A 27912-nucleotide genomic window follows, 5' to 3' on the forward strand; every position below is an offset into this window, starting at 1 on the left:
TAGCGGCGCCACCGCGAAGTCCTCGCGTGGCGCGTGTCTGTAATTAGAGAATATTTTCGTAATATATATGACGCGGGATCGATTCCTCCCAGCACCTGACAAAGCTCAGCTGTTTACCAGTAGTGGCGCTCCCCTTGTCTCCTTCCGTCGTTCCTTGCTTGAACCATGAGCAACATGAACCGACTAGTACACCAATACGTACTTCTAAACGTTACCAGATTTTCCTTTTTGTCATTCAAGAGCGGCGCATACCCAGTGGCACATACCCAGCGACCCAAGTTGGGCCTACGGTTGGTTTCAACCCCGGTTCCCTCAGCACAGCAGCCCGATGCCCATCCCGTCAGAGCACGGACTGCGGATCCAAGTTGGCGTGAAAGAGCTTAAACGCGTAGAGACATACAGACAGACAGACGCATCTCAAAGTGGGCGAAGTTCGCAAGGAATGCTGATCGCATTAAGAACCTTCCCGGAAGTACCCGCTGTTATACTACCAGGCATATCCGAACGCAGAATATCAGCTTTGGATTTGCTCCGATATTCTGCGTACACTACAGGACATGCTTTCTGCCTTGTTAATCAGAAGTCCCTCCAACACTCCCCCTGAAAGGTTACAACGAACGTGGCGAAGACTCCGGGTAGTGTACGCGATTAAGTAAGACTCGTAATCTGGGCGAATCCGTCGATATCTACGCTCCGGACCTGGAGCAAAATAAAGGTTTATCGCTCTTTCTCCACGAAGGAAGAAGAGACACGGTAATAGCTGACGAGCTGAAACCATCCACTACAGGATGGCACTAATTTTAATGACAAAATAATGAGGATGATAGTGATGATTATGAAGCTAATCTACCATATACTACTTGCTCATAAATTCAAACGTGAACAATTCGGAAGCTACACTCCAATGTTTTATTTCATTAACAGTTTCAGCTGCATTTGCAACAGTGACCTAATTCAGACTCCAAAACGTACGCTTTGGAGTACTCCCCGCTTAGAAACCGGCTGTCGAATAGTTGCACGTCGCACTTCCGTGTAACAATGTGTAAAAGGCATTCGTTGCTGCTCGCTTTTCCATTTTTTAACACCGTACATTGAGCATGTACTGTGCGCTGTACTTTTCGGTACAACATCGTCAAAAGTTGACGAGAAACAGCAAAGAAATGCTTGTTCCTTGGGAAGAACATGCCGCATAGAGAAGCGTCAAAATTCAAGTCATCATGGGGCACGAGAGCTTTGAGTTCTGGAAAAGAAAGCTATCAGTCTTCAAAATTTCGCTTGGCTGCTTATAAAAAAGCGGCGCAACATTTGCAAGTGAATTAGAAAAAAAGCCGTTGCTTAGACGTTGGAAGAAAATAGCGCGAAACCACCGAGAGAGAAATTATTGACGGGGCGCACGAGAGATGAGAAGATTCTCTCTTTTTTTTCTTTTTTTTTTTTTTGCAGGAATTGTCTTGGTGACACCTCCATCACGTACGCGCTGCTTTGATGCGCCTTTTTTATGTCCGGCCAGCACAGTTTGGAGGAGCGATTTGTCAATAAGCGTTCCCTCCTTTTCTTTTTTCACTTCTAATTGTGTTTTCTATAAGCTACCCGCTATCATTTTCTATAACATCTATGCCACAACTGACCCAATCACGATATTTATTAAGTCGCCTTTGGTTAGGATTATTTTGAAGACAAGGTCTTCTTTGGCCATTTCACGCGGTTCTGGCGCCACCACTGACAGACCTTGGCGGCGCCAAGGTCTGTGAGTGGCGGCGCTGGCTAACACTCCCAAGGTTCTACTAGGAAAAAATAAATGCCCAAGAAAGTGGATGAGGAAACGGCGCCGCGGTAGCTCAATTGGTAGAGCATCGCACGCGAAATGCGGAGGTCGTGGGATCGTTCCCCACCTGCGGCAAGACGTTTTTTTATCCACATTAATTTCAGTTAATTTATCGTTTCTTTAATTCATTTATTAAGCTCAAGTAAATTCCCCTATGTTGTCCATGGTGTCAGTGCAGAGTTTGTTGACTTCTTATGATATGTCATATATATATATATATATATATATATATATATATATATATATATATATATATATATATATATATATATATATATACGGGCGCGTATATGTCGCTTGTGTCGTACTTCGTCCTTGTCTGCTTAGCGCCATGAATTTTGTTTTTTGCTGACACGCCTTCCTTTCTTTTTTTGAAGTTCTGTTGCTGTAAAATGCTTGCATTAATTGTTCAGAGCATTGAGAAGCTGGAACTCATTTACCGAAAGTGAGGAGGAGGTTAGCGAGATACGGGAAGTTGGAGAGCTCAAGCAAAAGCGATACCGAGAGAGAGAGAGAGAGAGAGAGAGAGAGAGGAGAAAAGGAAAGTGAGGGAGGTTAACCACGCTGCACCTGGTTTGCTTCCATGCAATGAGAGAAGGAGAAGTGCATAGAAAATGAAAAAAAAACAAAACAAATGAAGAGCAAGTGGTGCACGTGCACACGCAACAGCGTTCACCGCACCCGAGTTAAAGGCGGTCGCAGAGCTTAGACGTCTACAAAAAATACAGCTGTGCTGCGGCGTCCCGCTGCGCTGACGACGGTGAACTCCATGGCCCCAGTATCGTTTGCTTCTCTGAACACTCTTTTGTCCAGGCTGCTCAAAGCGACACGTGATGTCTGTCTTTCAGGATGGATATCACCTCTACTGCGTTTGCGATTGCGACGAGGTGCGTTGTCCGGTACGATACCCTACGCAGGGGCGGAGAAAGGGATTAAGGCGATAAAATTAAAGAAACGGCAGTGAGAGAGGCACGTAGCACCGCGAACACGTGGGGCTGCCCATCACAATTCGCGAAATCGTCGATAGCCCCGACGACCGGAGCTGAAATGCGCTATACGGCACCGCGGCTTGCAAAGCGAACCTGTCGACGCGATGCTGCCTTTCCGCGTTGTAAATGATGATGACAAAATGTATTTATTAAAGGATGGCGCGAAGGCCTATAATGGGGAATAGGAAGAGGAGGGGGGAGGCGTATTCAGAGCCGTCCTAGGAGCTGCGCGTCCTTGGCGAAAGCCAAGAGCGAGTCCAGAATGGCCCTGTCAGAATCCATCGATCCAGTTGCCGGTCTAATCCACTCCTCGTAGGACGACACTCGCACCGCCCTCAGGTGGTGGTCCCGCTGCTGAGCGTGTCGCTGGCACTCCCAAAACAGATGGGCTGCGGATGGCCGCGTAGCCATGTCGCAGTCAGGGCACCTGTGTGGCGTATGGAGCGCTTCTTGGTCCGCGGAGGCTGTGGGATGGCCGGGTTCCTGCGTTGTAAATAAAACGCGGCATTCAAAACGTGTAGTCTACGATCCGTGCTGCTCGATTTTGTTCCGCATTCCTGCAGGGTGCACGTTCACACGCGTTCTGCGCCTCCCTGACAGCCTGCGCCCAAGCATTTACGCTACTCGTATACATACGGTCGCTTTTCGCGAATCGAGGTCTCCCCGTGTCGCCTAGAAAAACAGAAAGAAACGGCACAATTATACTAAGCGCTCCGCGCCGCTTCTCTGCTCGCTTTTTTTTCTCTTTTTGCTTCTAGACTCTCTTCCATACTCTTGAGAAAGATCCCACTTGTAATTGAGGCCTTGAGCGCTTCACGGACATCATCCATCAGCCAATTTGTCACGCGACACAAAGCTATCGAAGCTATCGCTCGCTCCTCTCCGGCAGCCGCTCGCAGTGAGCGCGTGCCGGACATGGACGAGTTTGTTTATCCCACCGGATTAGGTCGGCGGCCGGAAGCGCGTATTAGCGACCATTAATCTTTCATGCGCGCCTCACAGACAGACGTGAAAGCGAGCGCACAACAGTAAAGGCGCGCTGCTTCGCCTAGGAGACGAACTGACGCGGGCGAAGGAAGCTGAGCAAGGCTTGCGCAACCGACGCTATAGAGCTGTTGTTGGTCGGCCTCCCTTGCGCTCTCGGTCAATGAAGCTCTCGGAAGTAGTAGTTCGAGCTAATGGTGCCTCGTGAGTTGAGAAACCGCCGTCTTGAGGCGGCCCACCGCGCTTCCGTATTATGCAGATGTCCATACCTATTTATCTCTCTCTGAAATTCTGCTTCTTACGTGCGAGTTAAACGCTAGAAAAGTGAAGCGACATGGAGGAAGTCTCCTGGTACCACTGAGCTCCCACTCCGTCTGTTTTTATTTTTTTTTATTTGTCGTTCCCTATACTTTTTAAAGGTGGGCACGCTCAAGATTAATGTTCAATGTGAGGACAGCTTAATCTTCGTACTGAACGTAAACAGAACAATGGCGCTGAAAAGGCGAGCAATTATCATAAAGAAAAAAATTATAATAAAAACGCTCTGATCTTTCTCTTTCCCTTTAAGCACAGTTTATTTATTTCTTCTTTTCTATCTATTCCTTTCTTTTCTGACTTGGTTAAGAGCGGACAACGCTAACTTCCCATCCGGTCCATTACAGGAGTCTTACCGTACTTGTGAGGTCTCAGCTTCTTTTCATTCTATTGATTGTAAGGCGCCGGTAGGCGCTAAGCGTTCTAAACTACGCTAGCCTCGATCGCGTCTGCCTCAACCACATGCTTTGGTTAACAATCGCAAGAACTGATTTAAGTGTAAGTTTAGAAGGTGAGACGGACACTTCACAATGTCGCAAAGGTGTCTCTAGATGTCGCCAGATTCGATGGGAACACCGCACCAAGCGGTCAACGTGGTGCCTCTTTGCGAGTATAGGACTCCGTCCAGCTCGTTCGCGTAATGTCCCTTTTAAAATAAATGCACCTTTAGCGACACAACGCACTGAGCGTTTTTAGAGGATCACTCGAGTAGAGGAATCGTGAGACCATTCTACTGTTTTCAAGCAGAACGATGGCAGGCTTCCGGTTTTCACCACAGAAACTGAGCGGGCAAGAAAGACAGACTGGCGAACCGCAATTGTGCGGCAAAACAGAACTCCGCAGATTTTCAACAATTTTCGTCTGCAGGCAACTATATATGCAAATCAATGTTGCCGCATATTGCTTAGAAAATTAAAATTATCTGTACTTGCAGCACGATAAGCGTTTCTTTCATTTGAAAACATAAATGGCCGTCTCCTACGTCGAGTTAACATTAAAACACACCTTTTCTCCGGTATAATAAACTAATGTTTTTATAGGCTTTCTCTGCTTATACATGTAGGATGCCGGGAGTTTTTTGGGGGGGGGGAGAGTGGCATGGCTCATTGCTGCCAAGGCGCGTGCAAAAACGTCGGGGCACATGCACAACTGTCACCACCCCGACGAAAGAACGACTGCGGCTGCGCAGCTCTTGTAAGCTTAAAAAGAAAAAATAGAGGGGACGAACAGAAGAAGGGGACGACTGACACCGCTTAATCATTGGCATGCACCACTAAATTTAAATATCTATATCGTCGTCTACCCCATACCGACGTGGAAAGAAGCATTAATGCGGCCACGAATTCTCAGCAAAGTAGAAAGTGTAGGCTAAAGGAAGAGAACAAGGGTCGCATGCGGGACGACGGCCCTCTGAAACTCGCGCTGCTCGCGTAGAAAAGTGACGAGATATGGCGATGATGCGCGGTGGCGGCGGCGTCGGCGTCGAAGCGGCGTGTTTCGCGGGCCTCGTCGGGCCGTCGCCGTGGTATAGGACCCCGGTCGCGGCCATGAATAAGGCCCGGGCATAACTTTGCGACCGGGACGAAACGCGTGTGCTGGAGAGGGAAGGGAGATTTCGCACACCCTTCCCGTGAGCCCGCGAAACGGCCCAGTACTGGAAGGAGAGAGAGAGGGAGGAGGGAGGGAGACGAGAAAGGAGGAAAGGAGAGCTCTCGCGTAGGGGCGCGCAGGCCTCGCCACCGGCGGCGGCGGCGGCGTCGACGCTAAAGGGTGCCGTGGTGTCGGCGGAGGCGGACGGCAGCGCGAAAGAGGAGGGAAAGTAAAAAAAGAAATATTGGTCAGAAATGGGTGAGAAAACCGGGTTGGGGGCGCTTCCCTTTTTACTTCTCCCTCTTGTGCTCCCCTTCTCCCGATTCTCACCCCAGCCCTCTCTTTTCGTTTTCTTATCCGTCTCTTTCCGCCGTTGATCCGTCTAGACGTCGGCCATTTTGCTTCTTGTTCTTTGGTTTCCCCAGTCTTTTTTCTCCCCTTCCTTTGCACGAAAGCTTTCGAGTCGCCCGCACAGGCCGCGCGCATAGCGGAGCGTCACCTCCGTCTCGACGCGACCAGCCATGCAAGCCCCCTTTCTCGACCCGGGAAGAAGTCTGTTCCGGAGCACAGGAGCAGCGGGAGGAGACTCGGGAAGAAGGAGCGCTGGGCGAAGGGAGAGTGAGCCGGTGACAGAAGTAAGGAAGAGAACAAACATACACGGCCTTTCCCATCTCGTTTCCCGTTACCGTGCTCCTTTTCTCCTCAACCCGTTCCATCTGCCCTCTCCTTCAGCCTTTTGGGTTTTGGGCATAAACTTGTGCCCAGCGCGAGCTTTACTATTGTTGTCGGTGTGATCGGAAACGCGTTTCGGACGTTTAAAAGAGGAAGAAAAAAAATGATCGAAGCAGTTAGGGAATTGAGCGCCCGAGAGGAGAGCAGTAACATAACTCCCTCGGCAGTGAAGGCCGAGGAAGAAACAAGCGCAGTGGCGGAGAGAAAGATGAAAAAAAAGAAAGCAATAACATAATATACGCGATGTTTTCTCTTGTTTTCTTTTTGTTCTTTATTGGCCCTCTGTCTGGGTTCTGCAATCAAGCTGGGTCTAAACGGAACTCTGTGTTAACATTGTCGCCGTTCATCGGCCGTATTAAGTTCGGGGTATGATCAAGCTCCGAGGCTACATGTCTGCAGTGGAAGGGCAAGTGTGTAAACGTTGAGCTATATATTTTGTGTTCCCTTCGCGAAAGGCAGCAACCACGCAGAAAGGCTTTATGGTGTAAGCAGGAAGTGGGGCGCCCTGACGATGCGAATTTCGGAGCCGACCGCTAACATTCACTTCAAAGATCACTCAGGCTCTTCACGGAAAGTATTTCCCAAAAAGCGATCGAGAACAACGGTGTCTTCCCTCAAGCGCTAGGTAAGCTCAACACACGGCGTAGGGATAATACGCGAGAACATTGTTTCTACATTTGCTTACTTGCCTTACACGAATAGGCACGGTCATTAAATATAATTCCTTCTAATTACGTGTTATTTACGGCGCTACATTTAGACACTTCATCTTGACAAGAACGTATGGCGACGAAGTGCACTTGAAATTAGATTGGATGCAGTGAGGTTTACGTATGAGTGGCAATTGGCCCGTTCGATTTTACTTGTCCCCGGTTGTGTAAGCCAAAGACCCACGTTAAGGATTTAGAGCACTCTAAACAAGGAGTAAGCATGGAAGTCATCCAGATGGGAACCTAGTGGGTTTCTACGCCCGAAGAAAAAAAACCGAGTAGGCTAACAGAGAAAGGGAACTGCAACGAAAAAGACATTCGGCAGCCATTCCACTCTGTGAAGGTGGATGACTGGCGAAGCTGTATAGATAATATAATGTACAACACAGAGATACGTAAATATTTTGGTGCTGTTTATTATTTTTCACGCAAGGTGCTGTAGCTTTGTGGTCGCTGTGGTAGACGGCCAAGGGTTCGGCGACGACGATGGACAGGTTCTTGGCGAAGTAAAGTCTAAACACGAGTGCCTCGTGGTCATTGGCACCTCGCGATCGGTGTGGCGCTGTACAGCCCTAACGGCTGGATTATATACGAGGGCAGCGAAATGCCATCTGGCCGCGACGTGTCCACGCTGACGTCGCCAACGACGAGGACTGGAGTCTGATCGTCATCGACCGGATCGAGCAGCCATCCGAAGTGGCCGTTCATAAAGTCCTATACGCCGCTGTTCTTCGTGCGTACGAAGCAGTCGTGGCCATTCCATTTTACGCTGAAATGATGAGCGTCAACGGAGCCGGCTGTGCGAGGAGACTGCGAGCAGTGGCACAAGCGCGTTTGCACGGTTGCGCCGATGCGGGCGCCAACGAGCTAGTTCGCGGGTTGTTCGTACACGACTGGCGACGAAAATGCGCTAGCCCATATACAGCCTCGTTGTAAAAAAGAATATGGTGCCATGTTCCCAAGCAGTGAACGTAAAGCTGAGAATCGTAGTGAACAAGTAGCTTGGATAAACAGCATAGCCTGCGCGAGCACAGTTACATTTTGAAACCTTTCTCCGGCTCACCTCGCCTTACAGTGTAAAAAAAAAAAAAAAGCAAGTGTACCCCGAAGTTTTCGGAGACGCTAGCGACGTGGCGTAATGGCTACCAGTGGGCAGCGGTGGCATAGGGCGATCGATAAGGCCTTCTACATCCAACGAGAGCGTAACTTGTGACTCAGCCGAGCCGTCGTATAACTGTCCGTGAAAGCGAATTTAAGCTGTTGGCTACCACAAGGACATTCAGCGAGTCTTAGCTGTGCCTTCGCAATATTCATATGTCTTGAAAAGTAGAGAGATTGGGGACTGATGTCGGGGTGGGGCACATGTGTACAGTCTGCATGTTTCTGTTGTACCTCCTGTTTTTGACTAAACGCTCACTTGTAGTCGGCGCACGTGTTGTTGCAGCTTCGCCTATTGCCCCTCGTTCCACGCAACGTTTTCTTTTTTTTTAATTCAGCAACGTTGCTCACCCTCCGCAACTTAGCAGCGTGAGTGCATGCGCCCTTTGCTTCGGTGCCTTTGTATCGTCCGTTGAAAGTCCGACCACCAACCATTGACCACCTCGAGAACGGTAGAAAGAGCCAAAGAAACCTGTTCGGTTGGATAGCTTTATGACACTTGATATGAGTATGAAAAAGAATGCCTGTAGAGTCGGGAAGCGTGGAAGAAGCACAGACACCGTGAATAGAAATCCCTCCACCCTCCCCCCCTCAACAAGGACACTGCTTCGCCGTTAACATAGTACATGTGATGTCGGAATGCCCAAACACTACACCTTCGTTATATAAGCACATTCGCGGCACGAAAACAATCAGTGGACTCAAGAGGGGAGACCGATGACTCATCCGCACAACGGGGGCAAAGATGGTGCGGTTTATGGCCGCGAGAAGCAATATTTCTTATTAGAAAGACATGACTGGCGTAAAACGCGTTGGCGCTGCCTTTGCTTAAGGAAGGAGTGCTTATATAGCGAACATTTTTATTGTCGAGTCTCCTCGCTTAAATCTCTCTGTAGTCTTTGCTATATTGTGCAGATCTATATGCACTAGCCGCGGCGTTTCTTGCTTCATTTCCAGTTTTCACAGAGCGGGGGCGTCTGTTGCTTTGTGACCCTAGCTACTCTGTTACTGCTACTGCTGCCATTGGCAGAACGTTTTCATTTTTCCGGGAAGGGGGCGGGGGGGGGGGGGGGGGGCGCTAGGGCCCGACCAGCTTTCTGAACACGATATATATATATATATATATATATATATTGAGAAGCAACAAACACTGACACCAAGGACAACATAGGGGAAATTACTTGTGTTTAATAAATGAAATAAAGAAACGATAAACTAATGGAAATTACAGTGGATGAAAAAACAACTTGCCGCAGGTGGGAACCGAACCCACAACCTTCGCATTTCGCGTGCGATGCTCTACCAAACACTCCCAGGGCTCTACTAGGACACATAAATACCCAAGAAAGTGGACGGGGAAACAGCGCCGCGGTAGCTCAATTGGTAGAGCATCGCACGCGAAATGCGAAGGTTGTGGGTTCGGTTCCCACCTGCGGCAAGTTGTTTTTTCATCCACTGTAATTTCCATTAGTTTATCGTTTCTTTATTTCATTTATTAAACACAAGTAATTTCCCCTATGTTGTCCTTGGTGTCAGTGTTTGTTGCTTCTCATGATATGACTAATAAAAATCGGGACCCTCGGTTAACCCCCTCTCTTCTCGTTTATATATATATATATATATATATATATATTTCTTGCAACTGAAGAAACTTTGTGTGACCTCGAAGAGTTGTTCACCTAAGTGACGGCCTTATATGAGAATTTAGAAGACCCCATAGTAGGAGACAGTTCAATTCTCTCCCACCACCAAGAATCTGGCGCCTCTGGGTGGTGTAATTTTCCTTCGTGTATTTGCCGTATACTTCGCTATCACTAATAGTGATTTGCGTTTGCGGTCAAACTGGAGCCGCTCTCTGTCTTTTTGTTTTTGTTTTTCTGTGAGTCCAAGTATAAGCGTTCCTGCCCATGAATGCTGTTCATTCTGATTTCGAGTGAATCCGGCTTGGCCTCGCTTCGGTTACTGAGTGAATTATACAGGGTGCCCCAACTATCATGCACCAAGACTTTAAGAAAGAGCAGTTGCGTTACTCAAAGAAAACCTAGTATATATTATTTCCAGTACACTGGAGCAGCCGCCAGTAATTCTCTCGTTCCTGAAATTTAATTCGACAATTACAATCAATTATCTAATTACATAAGTACTGTCGTAATTATTAAAGTGTCAATGCGGCATTTGTAGGCACTCCAAGATGACATCTAACTGCTATGTTTTCAGCGACGTACTAATTGCGTGCATTTTTTTCCGACTGGCAAGCAAAACTTCACGAAATATGAAAAATACCGCGTCACTGCGCTCCCGCACGCATGATAAAACAGCCCCCCTCAGATAAGCTGATTGAAAGTAACTGCTTTGCCTGTCGCATACCCGAAGGGACAGCGCATCACCTTAATAATGGTACGGAAGGAGCACCAACAGCATGTTTCGCAGATTCGCAGCTATTCCTTCTTCTCTACGTCACGCTTGCTATCCGTCTCTCAAAGCCGACTGGTCACGTTGATAACAAAAGCCCCTCGATAACGCGGCCGAAGCGCCGCTCTGGTCACGTTGAGACGCGAAAAGCAATGTAATAGGCACAGAATGTTTCAAGATCCAGGCTTTGCTCGTACCACGTCGACAAAGTGCGCGCGCAGCGTATTTCGCGCCAGAAACTTTCTTCGGACCAAACTCAAATAAAAGTGACCGTTTTATTTTCCCTGAAAGTCCATACGTGCTGCAAAAACAAGTTCCCGTTATCAAATAAAAGCGAAATAAACCGACCGGGAAGCGACCCACATGTTGAGAAAAGGCAAAACCGATGCGTTCAAGAAAGTACATACCTACTTCTAAATGGGCCGAATTGACAATCGGGACGCCTGCAAAAAAAAAAAAAATACCGTCAGAGTTCGGCATACCTTTATTATCTATGAATTCGTAAGCACCGCTGAACGCCAGCTGCTACCTAGTGGGCGTGTTCGAATAGGTCTCCTTCTGCAGCTATGCAGTTCACGAGTCCGCTTTGTCACGTCTTCTGTGGCTTTCTTGATGACCGACGCTGAAATTCTACGGCAAACAACCGTTATCCTTACCCTGAGCTCATCTGACGTCCGTCTCGATCACGTAAGCACGATCTTTCACATAACCCCAAAGAAAGAAATCGATTGGAGAGAGGTTAGGTGACCCAGTCGGCCAATTTACAGGCCCGTGCCTTCCAATCTGTTGCTCATGAAAAGTCGCATCCAGCCAGTTTTGTGTTCGGCTACTGCTGTGTGCTGGCGCTCCATCTTGATGATACCACAGAAGTGGAAGACGTGACAGCGGGACTTCGGTGAGAAACTCATCCACCACTCTTTCAAGGATTTCATCCGCGTAACGCTGTCCAGTCAGTGTGTGATCGACGAAGATGGAACCGATTATAGCGCCGGCGTAAATTCCGCATCCCACATTGAACGACCGCTGGTACAACTGCCGACTGCGCTTTACCCAGTGTGCATTGTAGTCATTCGAATAGTGTGCATTATGCAAGTTTACCAAGCCATTTCTACAAAAATTGGCTTCATCTGTGCACATGCTGTCGCTCAAAAAGTCAGGTGACTCATCAGCTTTTGTGAGGACCGAATTCCAGAAACCTAGACGATTCTACAGGTCCCTATCTCCCAAGCATTGGTGCTGGTTAAGGTGGTACGGGTGAAAGGCCGTCGTTTAGAATCCTGCAACGTGATGACTTGGAAATTGGTACCTGGGTGGCCAGGTCCCACACGCTAGCATGAGGGTTTGAGGCCATAAATGCTAGAACATCCGGCTAGGACTCAAAGAGGGGGTCCTACGCTACTGCTTCTTGAAGCTGCCAGTTTGTCTCAGGGTTTCCTCATTTTTGATGATAGTCGACGCGTTAGGTCTACCACCACACTTCCATGACTGATATATAATTGGGGTCTTCCTCTTGTTGTCATTTGCAATATTTCCGGGGGGGGGGGGGGGGGGGGGGCTCAGGCCACGGAGCCCCCTCGAAGTCGGCGCCTATGACTGCTATTCTTCTACGAATCTGACCGTTGTGGACAGCTAGTTTATGCGTGCTATCGAAGGATTGCGCCTTGCCTTTGGGAGACCATTCAGCAGCTACAAGGCATGCTTGGCCCTGAGCTCCTTTAAGCCTTCCCTGCAAAGAAAAGCGTCCATATTCGATTTGTCTTCATGAAGGAGATTTTATTTTCGGGGCAATCAATCAGTAAAATATCCTTCAGCTGCGTGGAACCGGGCATCTGTGCATGATGTTGGTGCGCGAATGGAACACTGACCAATTTGCCTAATGACTCGCAGAATTATTTTTTAAGTATCTCTCGAGTAGTGAATTGTTCGTACCTATACTATGGGGGATTGGCAAACGGATGAGTTCGTCGCCTTCTTCGTCGGGACGACTGCGCTCTATGAAAGCACTTAGCAATATCTATCCCCCCCCCCTTTTTTTTTCAAATGTAAGAACATTGAGTAGCTTCAAAAGAAAGAAAGATATAAAGAAAAACCGCGTGGTGGCCAATCTTTTATTCCTCTTACGCCATCGCATATATAGTATGCAAGCCGCTCGGGCGCCTCAGAATTACTATTCCACAACTTTAGGTGTTTCACTTTTGCAGCAGCTGGAAAAAAAAAGAAAGAGAGATAGAGTGAGAAGAGCTGAGGAAACACGCACATGTAACGTATACTTTAGAATCCATGTGAAGTGAGGCCTATCACATGTGATATCTGCGATATCTTAGCAAAAAAAAAAAAAAAATAGAGAACAACAGGAAACGAAGAAAAATACACTTTCAACCATTACACCTTATACTTAATGTGAAAACTGGAATTCACGGCGATAGATACTCAATACCGCCAAATTATGTCCCAGCACGTAATTATTTCACCTGTAAGATTAGTGAATATGGGGCCAAAATGAAGCTGCATGTGATTCTGGCTATATTGTCGATTTCTTTACTTCTTTGTTTTGTTTTGCGAAAGCCTTCTATTCGTGGAATCAGCTATCGACGGAGCAAGTGAGATGATCAAACACGGTTACACCACTAAAGAAGATGGAACACAAATATGAAATGTACGAGACGGGCGCTGCTACATTTTGTGTTTGCCTTTCGGCGTCCGTAGCGCTGTAATTACGCTTAATAGTACAACCAAGTTAACTCGCCTAGTTTTCAGCAACGACTAAATGGGCGTTGAAATGAAAAAAATATACATATTCTTTTCTTCTTCTTTCTTTAATTCCAAACTTGTAACCCCACATCTTTAACGTCTTCGGGAGAAGTGGGAAAATACTTACTGAAAAAGGGAACGAAAAGAAAGAAAGACCTTTACAGCCCCTAACAACTCCGTTTCAGACAGCGGTTTCCTCACTGGTACTGTCGGTGGTACTGATTCCTTGCAGGAACTGGTTTCTTTAGTTGTCAAGTTCAAGTTTATTTGGGTTTGTCGAAATGCGATTATCGGAATAGAATGTGCAGAAAATGGTCACAAGGTGACGCGACCGTACTGAGACCCTCATTTCTCGTGAGTATTGCGCCCATAAAAAAGCATCTCGCTGCGTCATGCAACGAGAAAGCGTGCAGGCGCTGGGAACGCTATTCTTCTGCATCACTTTTTCGAGATGAATGAAGCAGGGACGCGTATATTTCACCCGCCCTCCGTTGCTCGGTGGCCATGGCGTTCAGCTTTCGACCGCGGGGTCGCGGGTTCGGTTACCGTCCGCACCAGCCGCATTTCGACGCGGGCGACATGCAAGAAAAAAAAAAAAAAGGCAACGCTCTTAGCAACGTTCGTGTGCTAAGCTTAAACGACGCCAGGTGGCCACAATCCATCCGAAGCCCCACACTATGGCGCCCCTCGTGTGCTCACTGTGCGGTGTCGCTGCGTTAAACCCTCACAATTTAAATGTAATCACTTCGTAAGGACGCAGCTTATGTTTCCTCGTTTTGTTCATCCCCTGTGAGTGACTCGGCGGTGAATTCTCGTGTGTGGAACAGTGCAAACTGTGCCTTCCTTCTCCTCTTTCTATCCCCTTTCCCCTTTCCTCAGTGCAGGGTAGCCTACCGGGCTCAGCCTGGTTAACCTCCCTGCCTTTCCTTTATAAACGCCCCCCTCTCTCTCTCTCTCTCTATCTCTCTCTCTCTCTCTCTCTCTCGTTTCGCTTTTAACATGATCAACCGAACCGGGCCTGCATCTTCGTCAATCGGAATAGCCGCGGCGCTTGCCTCTTTGCTCTCCGTCCACTTCGGAGCCCTCCGCGATCTTGCGCGCCGCCGCTGTCAGCGCGTGGGATGCGCGCTTTCCTCAAAATGATCGAACCCCCGCACGCGCGCGCGGCCGAGCGAGCGACGCCGCTCGCGCCGCCGTTACGCAAGCGCGCCGCCGCCAGCCCGCGCATCCCGAACGTTATCGATCCTCGAGCGAGAGCGCGAGCACGCACCCCCCCCTTGCTCGCTCGCCCCGCCGCTGCGTTCGGGCCGTCCCAGTACGGAAACAGTCCCGCGGTCCGAATGCGGGGCCGTGCGGTCGCACTCGCAAGGCAAGGCCGTGTCAACGGCCGCCGGATAACGCTGTGTGTACTATAGCGCGCTCTCTCACTCTCGATCTCTCTCTCTCTCTCTTTTTGCCGTTGTAGATTCGAATGGCCATGCGGGCGTGTCTCCTCTTTCAAGCGCCGGATTATGATGTAGGAGCTAACGGGGTTACAGACCCGAGACTCGCGCGGGACGGTAGGGCAAATGGGGGGGCCCGTGTGTCACAGAGGCGTTTTCGGAAAGCCCAGTGCGATAAGTGCAGTAGTAAGACGAACATAGCTGACAGGAACATAGCTGAACAGGGAGAAAGGAGAGAGAGAGAGAGGAGAATTCAGGAAAGGCAGGGATGTTAACCAGTCAATAGTCTGGTTGGCTACCCTACACTGGGGGATGGGAGAAGGGGAAGAGAAAGAAGGGAGAGAGAAGGTGTAGATACGCGTACGGACAGCACTTCAGTTAGAGTCGCTCGAGCAAACCAGAAGTTCTGAGAAAACACAAAAGTGCCTTCACTGCCTTCTGAGCCGATGATCGGTCGGGACGGTGCTCTAATATGGTCTGTTCACTCAGAGGACGATCGTCTAGTTTCCTCAATGTGTTGGACAAAGACTGTCTTTGTGCTTGAAATTGTGGACAATGGCACAATAAGTGGGCAATGTTCTCCTCGCATCCGCAAACATCACATGCAGGAGTATTAGCCATGCCAATTAGTGCTGAGTAGGCATTCGTGAAGGCAACTGCAAGCCATAACCGACACAGAAGAGACGCTTCACGTCGGTGTAGACCCGCTGGAGGTTTGAGTTGAAGTGACGGGTTTAATCTGTGCAGTCTTGTGCGCCTTGTATGTGCGGTGTTCCACTCTGCCAAGGAGATCGTGCGTGCTAGAATGCCAAGTTGCCTCGCGGCGTCGGTCCTTGAGAGAGGAATGGGGACGCAGCGGTCTTCTTGGTTTGACGTCCGAGCTGCCTTATCAGCGTCATCATTTCCAAGGATACCGCAATGACCTGGTATCCACTGAAAAGAGATATCATGTCCTTTTGCTATTAAGTGATGAACAAGTTCCGCGATTTCGCACGTGAGCTGATCGTGAGTTCCATGTCGGAGAAACGACTGCATACATTGCAAGGCCGGCCTTGAATCGCAGAAGACTGCCCATTTTCTAGGACTTTCAGCGTTTATCACTTGAAGCGCGTCGCGGAGAGCCGCGAGCTCTGCAGCTGTGGACGTAGTGACATGGGAAGTCTTGAACCGCTTGGTTATTCTCATTGCTGGTATAACTAGAGCGCCGCCGGAACTGGTTGATGTAGTTGATCCATCAGTGTAGACGTGTGTGCAGTCGCTGTATTTCTCGTACAAGGGAAGTAAAGTTAGTTGCTTGAGCGCTGATGATGGCAAGTCCGACTTCTTCTGAAGGCCTGGGATTGTAAGGTTTACTTGAGTACGGCGCATACACCATGGAGGAATGGAAGGCCTTGCCGCAGGTGTGTAACCTGACCTGAAAGAGGCACAGTGCGCGAAGACAGTCGCACTGAATGTCGTGTGGGGCCTATCTACTGGGAGACTTGCTAGGTGGTGGGTAGGGGTCCGGGCAAAGTGTCGTATGTGCACACGCATTGTTTCAATGATAATGTGCGTTTTAATAGTGAAATCTTGAGCGACTGCAATAACCTCAGTCGTTGACGCACTCCGCGGTAGACCGAGACATATCTTGAGGGCTTGGGCTTGGATGCTTTGAATTATATTCAGGTTAGTTCTGTAGGTGTTGGACATGACCGGTAGACTGTACCGTAGGAATCCAATAAAGAGGACCCTGTACAGTTGCAGCATAGAGTGTACTGGTACTCCCCAGGTCTTTCCTGCAAGGGACTTAAACATATGACAAATTCCCGTCAGGCGCTTTTTCACATAATTCACATGAGGGGTCCAGGAGAGATTTTTATCAAGGACCACCCCCAAAAATCTGTGACTCGTGTTGTACGAGATCATGTGTCTGTCGACGGATATCATGTATGGAGACATTGATTTCCTGGTAAATGCCACCGCTGCGCACTTTTCGTATGATATACGAAGTCCTTGTTCTCTAAGGTAGGATGATGTTAAAGTGGCTGACTTTTGAAGCCGCGCGCGAAGCTGCAGTCGCGTCACAGCCGACGTCCAAATGCAAATGTCGTCGGCATAGATGGAGAGCCTAACGCTGCCTGGCAGGATGTCGGAGAGTCCAATGAGTGTTAGACTGAAGAGCGTTGGGCTGAGTACTCCGCCCTGAGGCACCCCACGGTTACTGTAATGCTGTGAGGTCGGGCCATCCTCGGTAAGCACGAAAAAGGATCTCTTATGTAGATAGCTACTTATCCAGAGATAGACTTTGCCGCCAAGTCCTACTGCCTCTAACGCGTTGAAAATCGCTTCGTGCGTTACGTTATCGTACGCTCCTTTAACATCCAGAAACAGGGCAGCAGATAATCTTTTGCAGGACTTCTGGTGCTCGACGTACGTCACTAAGTCGATAACGTTGTCTATGGAAGAACGGCCACGCCTGAAGCCGGCCACCGCATCTGGATATACCTGGTAATGTTCGAGGTACCATTCTAGCCGTGCTAGAACCATCCTCTCCATTAGTTTTCCGATGCAACTGGCAAGCGCAATTGGTCGGTATGATGCAATGTCTACAGGCGACTTGCCAGGCTTGAGTAGTGGAATTAGGCGACTGGTCTTCCATTCCTGCGGAACCGTACCTGTCTGCCAGGAGCTGTTGAACAAGAGCAGGAACAAAGCAGAACAAAGCAGGAACAAGAGCAGGAACAAAGGCAGGAAGGTCAATCAGACGGTTTGCTGCCCTGTACTGAAGGAAGGGCGTTAGTGAATGAAAAGGAAAAAAAAATAAAGGAGAAGAAACAGAGACTACATGAACTTCAGGAACTGCGGCAATTCACATGCCGCCTTCCGACCTTAAGATATTGGTTCTCGTCGTGGCGCTATGCACCGCATAGAAGGCGTAGGTCAGGTCCGCGTAGATATAAATGACCACTTTACTGTGTTCGAGGACACGTTGAAGAGTTGATGGATACGTAGTCGAATGGCCAAATGGAAGTTGATAGGTTAGATTGAAAATCGATTTGTGAAAACGTAGTGACTTACGAGTGACATACGAGAACCGAAGTGACACGTCAAAGTACAGTCGCACGTAGGCGACTCATTTCCTACTCGGGGCAGCTTCCCTGGCAAGAAATATTCAGACAGTTAACTGCCATTATACCGTGACGATACGACAATGTGAGTCCATTCAGAAGAAAGCAAGAAGACTTATCTTCAGCCGACGTTATCGCCGCTTATCGCCACGATCACAGGCTGATAATATGTATCCGTACAGCCGCTAGTTCTGGGGCGCTCATCGGAACTTCAGGCCATGCTTCATAGAGCTGTTCATTCATCCTTTTCTGTAGACGCGCCACTTTCATTGACAGGTCCTACCGCAGGCTCAACAGGTCGTGCTCACTTACTAAACATTGTCTCGTTTATGCCGCATGTCGATTCATTAAGCACCCTCTTTACCGTTGGAAATGTTGAACTGTAGAGCCAACAAGATGGCTCGATTATATATTTGCCGTTCAAGACTCCCGCACCAGAAGTCGTTAAACCGATTACCATGTTAGTTTATATCCTACGTTTCTGCTTACCTTGTCTCCGTGTGTTCCCGCAAGAGATAATTCCTCTGAGGATTATAACTACATAATTTATTATTTATATTTTTCTTATTTCTGTGTCCGGCTCCTGTTGTATGTCGTTCCCGAGACAGTATTATGTCTAAGTAGGAAATAATAATGCACACAATCTATTCATTTATAGAGGAAATATTTCATAGTGTAAGGGACGACCATTTGGCCTGTAGTGAAAATGAGAAAAATGTTTGAGTTCATGGCTTAGATGGCAAAGAAGCACTGCCGTCAGCGGGACCTACAACCGACATAGGAGCCCCGATTATCTGGAAAAGGGTAGAAGAGGTTGCAGTACGATCCACAAGTCTCATAAATAATGTCGCTAGTGAAACATTTTTTGTGCTATTTAGCATGGGAAACACAGTCTTGGATTGTAGCGCGAAGTGACACAGACAGAGACTAGAAGCATACAGGACGAGCGCTAACTCTATATATATATATATATATATATATATATATATATATATATATATATATATATAAGTGATTGCAAATACCGCAGCATACGAACATGACAAGGTCTAATGACCTCAGTTAAACATATCAAGAGGTAGGGAAGTCAAACACCAAACAAAAAAGGACACTACTTGAGATTAACACACGTGCTGTGAAGATACTGAAATTCGCATTCTAACAAAGACAATGATACGTGGCTAACGCAAGTCTCTCCTAATCTTTTGGAGATTAGGAGAGACTTGCGATATTTCGCGGAAACTGTCGTCTGAAAATTTACCTCGCCTAAAGACCCGACAAAGTTTGCGCACTATTATGCAACCACGCTTGTCCTGTACCCCCTCATAACTCCCAACTAACGTCATAGCGCCAACTCCAGTCTAACAGAGCAAATGCAAGCTGCTACGTACTCTACTAACGTTTACATAGCCAATTTTCAGAAGTAATCGCTACAATTATGGCTGCTTACGCTTAATCGCATGTCTCTGTCCTCCATACCGCGACTGGATCTACACTTTGATCGTAGCCGATAGGCCGAGAAGCGATATACCGTGAATATATACCTCCGAATGTCGCGAAGCTGCTACGTATATCAAACAGGGACGCATGCTGCTTGAAAAGAGAGGGAGAAGAGAAAAAGAAATACGCGCCGCGAACAGCGCATGCGCGGCAGAGCGCATAACGCTCTATGCGCCGAATGTATTCGCCGCATGTGCACCGTATACATGCTGTAGCACAAAGGAAACCGAAAAATAAGAAAAAGGAAAGAATACGACCCAGCACTTCGCCGTTGCTTTTGCACAATACGAAACGGCGGCCCATAGATTTTCGCTCGTTCGCGTTTCTCGAACAGTCTCCGCGAAACGCCCTCCGTTTTACAAGAGGACGCGCAACGGCCGCGACGCCTTTCTTTTCAAATGGCGTCAGCATTTCGTAACCTAGGCTAAGGCGGAGCTTGGTGCCGGAAACACGAAGTGGGGGCCGCGGGCCGTGATGGAGCGAGGGCGGAGAAGAAAGAAATGCCCGGTTTGACATTCGGGACACTTCCACAGAGAAGGACGCCTCGCACTTTGGAGACAAAGTGACAACCGGCGATCTGCCAGTGGATACACTTATTCAAACTACACCTAACGTGCTCGGCCCAGTCGATCGTCTAACCGACATCAGCATTTCTGCAGTATAACGCCACCAGGCCTGTCTGCCCCCCGGTTGCCGGCCGGAATCAATCAAATCGCGTTTCGCACGATCCGCAGCTGCAAACGCGGGGCGAGATGCGCGAGGCGCGACAAAACGCCCGAGAGAGAGAGAGAGAGAGAGAGAGAGAGAGAGAGAGAGATGGATGGGCTTAAGCAGCGAGACCCGTATCGGTTGTCCTCGCGCATTTAGCCCGAGGCCGACGTTGCCTCAGTGATCTGTCAGCTGACGCGATCGTCTCGTGGGTGGTTAGTGTACTAACCACCCACGAGCTATTCCGTCTATAGACGGAATAGCTAGGGCCCTTGATGGTGCTGTCTAGCGTAAGCGTGGGCAGTCGCCTTCCGCGTTGCACGAGCTATTCGGCACTCTCAAGTGTCGACAAAGTCTGGCGCGCCATTTCGTGTGGAACAGAGTGGCTGTACTGTTTTAGACGACATACATGCCGTCGGGTGAAATGCAAGTGAGATAATCCGTTTATCGCTCAGTTGGGCGTTCCCAGCCAAGAGATTTGACCGATAGATAAGGAAATGTCTGACCGAGAGTAGTCCCGCCGGCTCATTTGAACTGCTTGTAGTATGTAAGCTTCGACTAGTCCATGTAATGCGGACGGCTGCTCTCGCTGAACGGGGCAATCTCTCCCGCGCTGTCTCGTAAGTACCGTTTCTTGGCAGCCGCATGGAGAGGTGGTGTGCGAGACACTATATGCTAAAGAAGGGTGATGACACCTTCATTCAGTAGATGGATAAGAAGAAGTATATGTACGTGGCACTGGATATGTAATGATAACTTGCGCCTACTGGGCGAAAAAAAAGAAATTGAGATAGAAGGGTGATTGACAAGGAGACTCAGAATTGTCAGGTCATTTCTTCGTCTCTTTGGAATATTTTTGAAATAGTAGGCGACGGAAGGAAAAGGGCAACAATGAGCGCAATAACCGCGCTTGAAAGCTTCGCTTTACAAGTCAGCTGACCTGACTGCTAACGCGTGTTTTTTTGCCCAAGAATCGTCTCGATACGGGAGCGGTTGCCAGTCGTTGCTTGCGAACGGTCACAGAGCAGACGCAGCCCACAAAGCTCTGTGTCAGAAAAGTCATTGGACTTTCCGCGTTCTACACTTAAGCATACATTTGAGTCACCGGCGACGACGAGTGGCAAGTTTCAGCACGACGCGAATGCGAAACGAGGATGTAGCGTTCCCGCATCTCCACGGGAATATTGGGCGTATCGTTCACGTACGGCGGCGATGCATTCGGAGCCTGTGCTCAGAGTCACGTCACCGGGAGATGGCCCAGTCTCCCGCTCTTTCCGGTGTCTCTACAACGGCCTGTTCGCCAGCAGAACGAGGTTCCAAGCGTATTATACACTGACCTCTCGTCATACACTCTTCGGACACCAAAACCTCAATCGAGGCCTCATGGCGAGGCATTAGCTATGGGATTAGACAGAACCGACCCGTTAAATTGAAAACATCTCGCAATGAATTCCCATTTTCACCCTTCCTCTCCCTTTTGGTGTTTTAGAAATGGACGTTGTTCAACACCTCTGCAGTCGTATCCCCGTCGTTTTACGACTATTTCTTCCTGCCCTTCATACTGATCGAAAATTAAAGAGAGAGAAAAAAAGTTATGCTAACCTAAATGCAGCAACATACTTACATCTGTTCTTGCGCGCACCCATCTGAACTTCAGAGCTCTTCTATGGAATATGACACGCGTCCTACGCGTATACATCCAATAAACGCAGGCACAGGCCCTGTAAAACCCACGCTGCTTATCCATGTCGACGTCTTACCTGCCCTGTACAATCTGCTTCTCTCCACAAAGAACGTTGCAGGCGTAAAAAAAAAATAGACTGATTTATTCGCAGATCACGTGTTTAATAGGGCGAAAAGTAGAAATTTCAACTTGGATCGATGGAAGGTCAGCGTAAGATATTACTAAATACACGTGAATTGTGACGTCAAGTATCCGCGGCCTAGTCTGGTTGGAACACAGCAAACACGTGCGTTCCGCCACGCCATCAACATGTCTCCTGTAAATGTTAGGCATTAGAGATGAAGACACTGTCGTCCTTGGCGAGCAACTACCACTTTTCCATATCGAGTATGTCCGTTTCTAACCTGCTTCTAACCTGCTTCTAGCCTCTTTCGTGGGCCGACGTTAACTCGGCAAAGTCGTGGCGAGTCGGTTTGCCAAGTCGAAATCCGGTCGTCTGGCTAATGTAAGTGCTACCGCCGATAGGACATCGGGCGGGTTGGGTCAACCCGATTGTAAGGGGTAGCTCGCTCGATCCGTTTGGTAAAGTGCATGTAAACTTTGTTGCGTCGATCTCAGCGCCGATTCTGAATCGACAGTTTAAATTCGGCCGGATCGATTGGAGTCAGCCTTACCTCTGTCTAGACGCCCTCATAAGTCAGTCCGGCTGAATTATAGTCAACCCAAATTTTGAATCGACAGTCTAAACTCGATCGGGTCGATCTGAGTCAACCCGACTTCTGCTCGACCCGCTCACGTCGAGTTCATGTCACCGAAGGGTCTATTCGGCCCATGAATACCGAGTCTATTCTTAGAAACGTTTTGGTGCCAATGACTGTAACGACTCCTCCGCGCTGTTGTGCTGCGCTGTCACTCGTTCGTACGCACATATACTGACACAATATCCGGCGATGCATACTGCATAAGTAATCTTGATGATGATTATTAATTTATTTATTGGCATCCCCACTGAAACGGTGCGGTGGCATACCACCCCGCATACCACCCCGCATACCACCCCGCATACCACCCCAATGTATCAGTTACCTAGCCTGCTTGAATTAATCAGCTATGCTTTACATGCTTTTCTTTCTTGTATACACCTCCATAATCTTTTGTCTTTCTTCAATGCTTCTCTATCTACCTTGTACCGCTACCTATGACTGCAACGTTTCTGGTTGTATTAATCTCTTCCCGGCTCTTTTTTTTTTCTCTCTACCTTTGCCTGCGAGCCTGGCACCACCGTTCGTCAATCTAGCGAGCTCCACGTGCTCTCCTCTAGTAGAGCTGCAGGCGAAATGACTCGAGTGCTCACTTGTAGGCATACTGCGCCTTGTCTAGGGTGCGTGACAGGTCTCAAACCTTGTCTTCTCTCTCCCTCTTTCACTTTGCCTCTACGCGTGCAGGGTAGCTAACCACACAAACTATCGCTAACCTCCTTCTCTTTTTTTTTCACGCAGTCCTCTCTTGCCCCTACACTAGCCGGAAGGGTAGCCAGTCGTAGCGCCCCCTGGCACACCAACATCTTTATTTAGTTTGCTATACTTCCTTGTTTCTGTCTCACTCATTGCGCGTGTGCTTTACTGCGTGGGTGCCTGTTCGCTCTTGCGGTTTTTTGCCGGTTGGGTATAGCACATGACGAGAATTAACCTGCTCTACTTAGTGCGTTACTCTCCCGCTAAGATGCGTAAAAGAGCTGTTGCTTTAGTGATACGAGACCCACAGAGAAACTGGGTTCTTTTTCGGTATTTTTTGTTTGTTATAATCTGACATGGGGGTACTCTCGGTTCGCAAAACCTCGTCATTTGGATTCCCCGCTACTTTACGCTTCTCCCACCTGCTGTAATTGGTTTGACGTTCGCTTTCGTTGCCAGTTGTGGATTCGAGCAGCGGGCGCCTCCCATACAGCCGCCAATGTATCATTTTAATGCAGGCACTTAATAATATTGGAAGGCCACTACGTCACCTGACGACAGCTACATCGCGCTGAACGTTGTACGGCAGCTCGACACCGACCCCGACGACAAGTACCGAAACATGAGTGTGTCACGTCCGCACGCCTCTATAAATGTCCGCACGTGATGTCAATTTCGTTGTCTGGCAGCTCCAGACAACACTGCTCCCGAACATTACGACCGACGGCAAGAAGAAAAAAAAAATCTGGGAGTTGGGGAAGGGAGGCAGGGAGGCAGGGTTTGCGTGGTACGACGTGTCCTCTAAACACGCTGTGAAAGCCAATAGATGGTGAAGGCAAAAGAAAAGTGACTCTGTTGCGATGCGTACTGACAACGCGCAAGCTTGCTCTCCCAGTTTTACGGCGGCACGAACATTCCATAGGGTCAATAAATAACCGATAGTTGCCGACCCGTCAGGTCTCTTTTGAAAAAGATTGCCGGAAAAAAGAAGTACCATAAAGAATGAAGAAAATATCAGTGAAGGCAAAAGAAAAGGGGGGGGAAAGGAATATGAAAAGCAGGTAGACACACGCAAAGAAAAAAAAAAAGGAAAGGGCAGACGAAAACCATCGTCGCGCCGCGTCGTCTGGCCGCCTCTAACCGCCCGTATACAAGCATCAGCGTCGGCCTTGTACCAAGCCGTGATTTCTTTCTTTCTTTCTTTCTTTCTTTCTTCTCGCTTTTTCTTAATGACTGCTTACTTATCAGTAAGTTGTTTCCGAGATCGGTTGTGTGTAACCGGTTAGCTCGTATATTACTATCGATTCTTTTTTCGCCGGTGCACGTTTTTATTTTCCATTTTCTTTCAATTTCTTGTTTTTCTTTCTGTTAACTTTCCCTCTTTTTCTAATGTGTCTCATTTTACTAATGACAAATTTGTTTTGTCATTCCTCTTTTCTTTCTGTACGCGGCTGTTCTTCTGTTCATTGTAGTGAAGACTAAATATACGACTTGGGATTCATGACATTCACGGGGTTTTACCTTCCAAGGCTGTACTCGTGGCTACGCTTAGCTGCATGAGGGACTTTACACTTCGCTCTGATCAGAATGCGGCAGCCGCTGGCGGGAATCGGACTTATCACTTCGTGCACAGTAGCAGAAGCACAGTAACCACACATACAAAGACACACACTTTCATATGAGCAGGATGAAAAATAAAATGATATGCACATTGAATGAAATCGGTAGACAACATACACAAAACAGACCACAACACTCAACAAACTTCAGCACCTATTCAAGATAGCACAAGTACAGTGGACAGCAATGGCTGCCTGCCGGCCTGGGGTGTGAGTACTGGGGGGTTTCTTTCTTTTTAATTTGTTTCTGTTTTCATCTTTCAGTCGTTGCACCATAGTTTCCCGGTGCAGTGCAGGGAACCAAATTTCCACTGGCTAATCTGCCTGACTGTCCTGATCTGTCTTCTTTGTTTTGTTTTTAATTAAGTGTATTCAAGGAGAGGTAGGTGCCTGTGTGGCGCCGCCTACTCCTCTTTTATTGCGTGATAGTTATCGTTGTAAAGCTGTCAACAATCGCCAAACTGGACAAATAAACAAATGAACGAACATTCACGTAGTCTCAGTACTGCAATATAAGTAAATGTCCGCGCAACAGAAGAGTTCACATAGCACAAACACTCACAAAACCGATATGTTCACAGGCAACACATGAGTTCACGCAGCATAAATGTTCACAAAACCAACACATTCGCACAGAAGACGTTGGGCATTTAAATACCCCACTCTAAATGCGACAAATACAAATTCTACGTGAACACATAAACACAATGAACATGTAAGTAAGGGTGCCTGTTAATAATAACAATGCGAGCTATAACTATTGTATGACTTAGTATTTTTGTGATATTTTTTATTCCTCCAAAAATTGTACTAAGGCGCGCGCAACGATGGTTTGAAGATTTTCTGTTGGCCATGGACCTAAAATTTTTCATAAGGGTAGTGGCCGTCTATCCAAGCCATGTAGTTTTTTCAAGAGATTCTTGAGGGGAGAATCGCGATTTTTACAGTGTAGAAGAAGGCGTTCTATGTCTTCTTCAGCTTCTTCACATGAACATGTGGAGTTAGTTTTTTCGTATCCTGTACAGGAAGCTTTTAGTATAGGCAGTGCCTATTCGAAGCCTATGAACCGTTGTTTCAACAGATCGACTTATTTTTAACGGAATATTGAATTCTATTCCGGGATCTACATTATATAATTGAGAGTTCTGCGCATCATTTATGAACCTAGTTTCCTTGGACAATCTACCGCATAGTTTGTTCAATAGACATCGCGCATCACTCTCCGCTAGAGGAAGTAGTGATAATTCATTCTCTTAATGTGCTGCACGTGCCATGTGATCAGCTGTTACATTTCCCATGATTTCACAGTGACTTGGAATCCACTGGAAAGTTATATCGTGTCGTAGATCTTTCGCTATGGCATATGTCTTCTGTATTTCATATGTAAATGTGCTGTTTGCTTTTCTTAAGCTGATTTCTTTTAAGCACAGCAATTAGGCTTGTGAGCCACTCAGAATTACCCAACGAAGGGGTTCTGACTGCTGACATATGTTTTATTTATTTATTTATTTATTTATTTATTTATTTATTGTACCTTCAAGGCCCGAAGGAGTTACAGAATGGAGTGGAGTGAAGTACAGAGCATGTACAGATGACAGGTTATAAAAATAAAAAAAATGCAGATTAACAAAGGTATACTTCCATAGTAGTTCTAAAAGCAGATGTATCGGTTATGTTAACAACTGAGGCCGGCAGATGATTCCGTTCATTGGTAGTATTAGGAATAAATGAATAAAATAATAAGTTCGTGCGACAATGTGGAACGCTCAATTTATGGTGATGGTCAGTACGAGACGATATGTATGCAGGTTCGCAGAAAAGCTCACTTTTTAATTTCGGATTGTAGTAATAAATTTCGTGCAGCAGTGATAAACGTGGTAACTTCCTACGGGATGAGAGAAGAGGGAGGTTCAAGTATCCTTCATAGATGTTACGCTTGATGTCCGAGAATAGTTAGTAAGAATGAAACGCGCGCTACGATTTTGTATAGATTATATTGCATTTGTAAAGTAATTTAAGCCAGGGTCCCAGACAGAAGAGGCATATTCAACCTTAAGACGTATTAGTGTTTCGTACGGTAGTAGCTTTAAGTTAGCGGGGGCCGTAGAGAAATTGCGACGGAGGTAATTAAGCGTGCGGTTAGCATTGTTAGTGATGTGGTTTATGCGTGTTTGTCAGGAAAAATTAGATGTTATGTGGGCGCCTAAGTATTTATAGGAAGGGACTTCTTCGAGTATAGAGTTCATAAAGTGATAATTGGGTAGGTTAGACGAAGCAATATTGCGGGAAATCCTCATTAGTTTGCACTTTTGGCTGTTAAGTCGCATTTTCCAAGTGTCGCACCTGTTAGATACCTTGCCTAGATCAGATTGTAATTTTATAGTGTCAGAATTTGATGATATTACTTTGTAAATGACATATTCGTCTGTAAATAACCTTATGGAAGACGCTACACAGTTAGGGAAATCATTAATATAAATGAGAAAAAGCAAGGGTCCGAGAACAGAACCTTGCGGAACCCCGGAACTGACAGGACAAGGCGAAGAGTCAAAATAGTTAACAGAGACAAATTGTGTTCTATTGGACAAGAAGTTTTCAATCCATGTAACGTAGAGCAGAAAGTATTGCGTAAAGTACTGCAGCTGTCGACGTTTTGGTATGCAGGTCTATAAAACGCAGATGTAGAGTTTTGTTTCCAGCACGAGCCATCGGTATACACGTGAATGCGGTATAAACGTACTTTGTGCAAACATGTGATGAAGTTAATTGCTTTATCGCAATGACGCGCATATCACATTTGCGATCTACTCCAGGTATTGAGATCTGTCTTCTTCCTCTCGGGAAAACAATGTACCCACAGACAGACAGACAGACAGACAGACAGACAGACAGACAGACAGACAGACAGACAGACAGACAGACAGACAGACAG

The 27912-nt window shown here is 47.5% G+C and overlaps 2 protein-coding genes across 7 annotated transcripts in view; one reads left to right on the plus strand and one right to left on the minus strand.

Moving 5' to 3' along the window:
- Actbeta (inhibin subunit beta) overlaps positions 1–27912 on the plus strand; it is a 210623-nt gene that overhangs the window by 68174 nt on the left and 114537 nt on the right. The window lies entirely within an intron of this gene.
- Positions 2281–27912, minus strand: part of LOC142572699 (uncharacterized) — a 231350-nt gene continuing 205718 nt past the window's right edge. For 2 of the 6 annotated variants that reach the window (XM_075681996.1, XM_075681995.1), the window contains one exon: positions 2281–3297. In XM_075681996.1, coding sequence (XP_075538111.1) covers positions 3022–3297 — 276 coding nt within the window. In that variant the 3' untranslated portion in view covers positions 2281–3021. Of the gene's footprint in view, positions 3298–11122; positions 11159–12809; positions 12920–27912 lie in introns of those variants that run through there. The other 4 variants (XM_075681997.1, XM_075681999.1, XM_075681998.1 and 1 more) reach the window with 4 other exon arrangements.

Source organism: Dermacentor variabilis, chromosome 2 (assembly GCF_050947875.1).
Source record: "Dermacentor variabilis isolate Ectoservices chromosome 2, ASM5094787v1, whole genome shotgun sequence".
Taxonomy (NCBI): Eukaryota; Metazoa; Arthropoda; class Arachnida; order Ixodida; family Ixodidae; genus Dermacentor; species Dermacentor variabilis.